Raw genomic sequence first — 3901 nt, 5'->3', positions numbered from 1 at the left:
ATATTTTTATAGTTTCAAGAATATTTTACAGCAGGTAGTCTTATAATGTATGTTATATGTTTCATTTACAGATATCTTCTGTAGACAAGTCTAAACCGCCAGACACACTGCTGGACCCAAATAAGGATGTCTTTACTGTAGATGTAAGGCAATCAATATAATTTGCTTATTTGATACCATTCTATTCTTATAGCGGGCCTATAATATTTATTTTGTTTTCAGATAAGCGAAGAAGAAAAAGAACTGCTTGAAAAGAGGAAGTTTTATATTGAAAACAGAATTTGGAAAGAAATTATGGATGCAATGAGGACAATAATAGATGACCACATTGTCCGACTTCTTCACATATGTGGTTTCAGAACATATATTACATTGAAGGCATTGACAGACGATGATTTAAAAGAAATAGAAAATTTTGTTAAAAGTGGTGAATTACAAGCTAAAGTGAAGGACCCAAAAGAATTCAAATGGTATCTTGGTTCTGATATTGATCCAAAATCATTTAGTTTCAGTATTGGAGAGAAAAGGCTTATCAAGCTACTGATAAAATATGTGACAGACAATCATGAATCAAAAGATAAACCTTTGGGGAAGAATGTGTCTTTATTGCATCCACTCTTTAGAAGAAGTGTGGAACCAGGTGCAGCTGGGAGTCCTAAAAGATTAAAGTCAAGTGTTGCATCTGATAAACTTGTAGTTACATATGATTTTCCTCAAGAAGAAACTAATGTAAGGAAATTGATGAAAGATCACTTCCGTAAAGAAGCCTTCCCTGAAGATTACATTAAGAGTGTTGCACAACTAGCTATTACTATAAAGACAGTGGAAAGAAAAGATGGGGCAGGTTTGTCAGCATCAGTAAAGTGTCCGATGTGTTCTGAAAAAATTGGTGGGGTCCGGTCTCCTACTACAACCTGGACTCTATCCAACATTTATCGCCACTTTGTGAAGCACAAGGACAAGAAAGAACACATCCCTGGCACAGTTTCCAAGTCCTTCTTTCAGCCTGCTCCTGATCGGTCCAAATCACCAATTCATGATCTAACCCACTCTGATGAAGAGGACGGTGGTGTGCAGAAAGTAGTTAATGCAGGTGAGAATCAGGATTTTTGCCTGGTGGGAGGTATCAGAAAACTGTTATCTCCCCAAACCCTAGGTACGGCAGAACAGAGAGAATAAAACGAGCTTTGGGGAGACATACAAAAAATCAAACTAGGATTCCAGCCTACTTTCCCATATTAAATGAAATTGAGATCACACTCCAGGCAAATAAAGAAATGATTAGTACCCTAGAAGCACGGTGCAAAGAGTTAGCATTGGTCAACGAGTCAAATAAGTTCAATTTGTCATACCTCTTAAAACTTCTGATGGATGCAGCCCAAAATAATTCTCAAAAAAAAAATCACGGTCAAAGATATGAAGAAGATTTGAAATTATTTGCGGTTTACCTGTTTGTTGTTGGAGGTAGAATGATTTATGAATTTCTGCATGCCAACCTTCCGAACTCTCTTCCCTCCATTAGCCATGTAGAATTATTGTTGAAAAATGCATCAGAGCCAGTAATTGAAGGTGTCTTCCGTTTTCAGGAACTAGTAGACTTCCTGAAGGCAAATAAGTTGCCTCTCAAGATATCAATATCAGAAGACGGCACACGTATGCAAGAGAAATTCTGCTATGATGCAACATCAAACCAAATCATTGGCCCCGTGCTGCCTCTTACTAATAATGGTACACCAATCTCAGGAAGCCATCCAGCATCATCAGCTGCCATGATTGCATCCCATATGAAAAATGGAAGAGTAGCATCAACGGGATATGCAATCATGGCACAACCCTTACAAAATAAAGCTCCAGCTTTCTGCCTTTCTTTATTTGGCACAGACAACAAGTTTTCACATACGGATGTTCACAAAAGGTGGTATTTTATCAAAAAAGAGTTGGCTAAATTTGGTGTTGAAGTGGTTAATTTTGCTTCTGACGGAGACCCAAAACTTTTAAAGGCTATGCATTCTCATATGTTTGGGCAGTCTGGTGTTGATAATAAGAACACAGTCTATTTTAAAGAAGAATGGAAATCATGGTTTTTTGCAAGTTCAGATCTCAACTTCTATGTCATGCAAGATTTTATTCATACTGCTAACAAATTTCGAACGCGCCTAAATCCCTCAACAATACTTCCCATTGGTAATTATTTGGCATCACAAACCCATCTCAATATTTTAATTAAAAATTTCCCTAAAGAAGAGCATGGCCTTACAGAAGATTTGGGAAAAGATAAGATGAATTTTGATGCGTCTGTCAAAATCTCCAGTGAAAGGGTCACAAATTTATTGGAAGACAATGTTCCTGGTAGTGATGGCACGATTGCCTACCTGACTTGTATGAGATTTCTCATTAAGTCGTGTCTTGATGAGTCTCTTTGTGCAGCTGAAAGAATATACCAAATATGGTACTGTTTATTCTTCTTGAGAATGTGGAAAATTTATCTATTCTACCATTCGTCATACAACATGAACAACTTTGTTACTTCTAATCTGTATGTGTGTGTTGAAATTATAGCACACACAATGATAATGATGATTGTAAAATTTAGAGAAGAATCAACACCAGAATATTTTATTGTGCAGCTGTTGGGGAGCCAGGCATGTGAATCGTACTTCAGACTTGCAAGATCTATGACATCCACACAGTCAACCGTTATAAATTTCTGCATGAAAGAATTTCTCTCAAGAGTAAAACGAATTGATGTACTCTACCTTGTTTCATGTAAATTGGCAGAAAAGTTAGTCTTTCCAAGGGAGAAAAGGAAGAAATTGTTAGGAAATCTTACTGCTGAGAAACTTAGATTAGAGTATCTTCCAAATGATGATGAGATCTTTCAAATAGTGCGAAAAGCAAGATGTGATGTTGCTGAAGTCATGAAAAAGCTGGGAGTTAAATGTTCAGCTGATTCTTCTTTGGTTCATATTAAACAGTATCTCTCTGCTATGGAATCCTTTGAAGATGATGACTCTATTTGTGAAGATTTTAATTCATCATACACTACCGTTCTTGACGAAGAGGATATTAGCTTAGATTTATTGGCGGCTTTTCCTTCTCCTGGTGATATTGTAGGCCTTGATCCGTTACATAGTGAAGAAACTGTTTTGTCACCAACCAGCATTTTTGTTATGGTTCCTACTGTTTCTGGTGGTTTTATCAAAATGAGAAAGACAACCTTTTGTTGGCTGTTATCTAAGAATGGTTTAAAATTAAGTAGTGATAGAATGCTGAGGGTGCGGCAAGGAATTTGCTTTTCATTGTCTACTTCAAATACTCAAGTACATGCCGCAACAAAACCAAAAAGGAAACCCAACATTGAAGAAGGAGAATGGTGCATTTTCAAAAAGCAGAGAGTACACTGTATTGGTCAAGTAATCAGTTTTACATATTTAACTGGATCTCGGTCATACACTTTACCTAGTGCTCCCACTGACCCACCGAAGGACAAAGAAAAAGCAAGAGGAGTTGGGTGCATGTGCTCTTGGTATACACTAAACTCTGACAGAAGTCTTACCTACAAGCCAGTTAAAGTTCAGGGTTTTATCAACATTGACAAATATGTTGCACATGTCCCAGCACCTACTACTAATGTTGAATCACATCTGTGCTTAGATTCAGAGGCGTTCTCTTATTTTAATAAACTCAAGTGATTTAAGTTACCTTGTATTGAGAGATTTACCAATATATACCATAAATGTATTTTAGCTTTTAATTGTTTGTTCCTGAAAGCTAGTCCTAACTGTTAAGTACTTTTTGTTGACTGGTCCATTTCCACTTATATAAAAACAAAATATTTGTAATTGTTTGTTTCGGAAAGCTAGTCTCTTCTAATAAGTACTTTCTGTCGACTGGTCCATTT

The 3901-nt window shown here is 36.7% G+C and overlaps 2 protein-coding genes across 3 annotated transcripts in view; both read left to right on the top strand.

Annotated features, from left to right (window-relative positions):
• Window positions 1-3901, top strand: part of LOC113211495 (excitatory amino acid transporter 1) — a 76424-nt gene that overhangs the window by 52769 nt on the left and 19754 nt on the right. The gene's annotated exons all lie outside the window — the stretch shown is intronic.
• On the top strand, window positions 7-3895 carry LOC113211514 (uncharacterized). Of its 2 annotated transcripts, XM_052273975.1 has the most exons (3): window positions 7-143; window positions 223-1093; window positions 1587-1748. In XM_052273975.1, the coding sequence occupies exons 1-3, from the start codon at window positions 57-59 to the stop codon at window positions 1613-1615; spliced, it is 987 nt and encodes a 328-aa protein (XP_052129935.1). In that variant the 5' UTR covers window positions 7-56; the 3' UTR covers window positions 1616-1748. The 2 variants fall into 2 exon arrangements, with proteins under 2 accessions (XP_052129935.1, XP_026285684.1); XM_026429899.2 differs by lacking the exon at window positions 7-143 and having other exon boundaries at window positions 964-1093; window positions 1587-3895.

The sequence above is a fragment of the Frankliniella occidentalis genome, unplaced genomic scaffold, assembly GCF_000697945.3.
Source record: "Frankliniella occidentalis isolate FOCC.00 unplaced genomic scaffold, Focc_3.1 Scaffold321, whole genome shotgun sequence".
Classification (NCBI taxonomy): Eukaryota; Metazoa; Arthropoda; class Insecta; order Thysanoptera; family Thripidae; genus Frankliniella; species Frankliniella occidentalis.
Note: the sequence above shows the minus strand (reverse complement) of the source record. Positions and strands in the feature narration are given on the sequence as shown.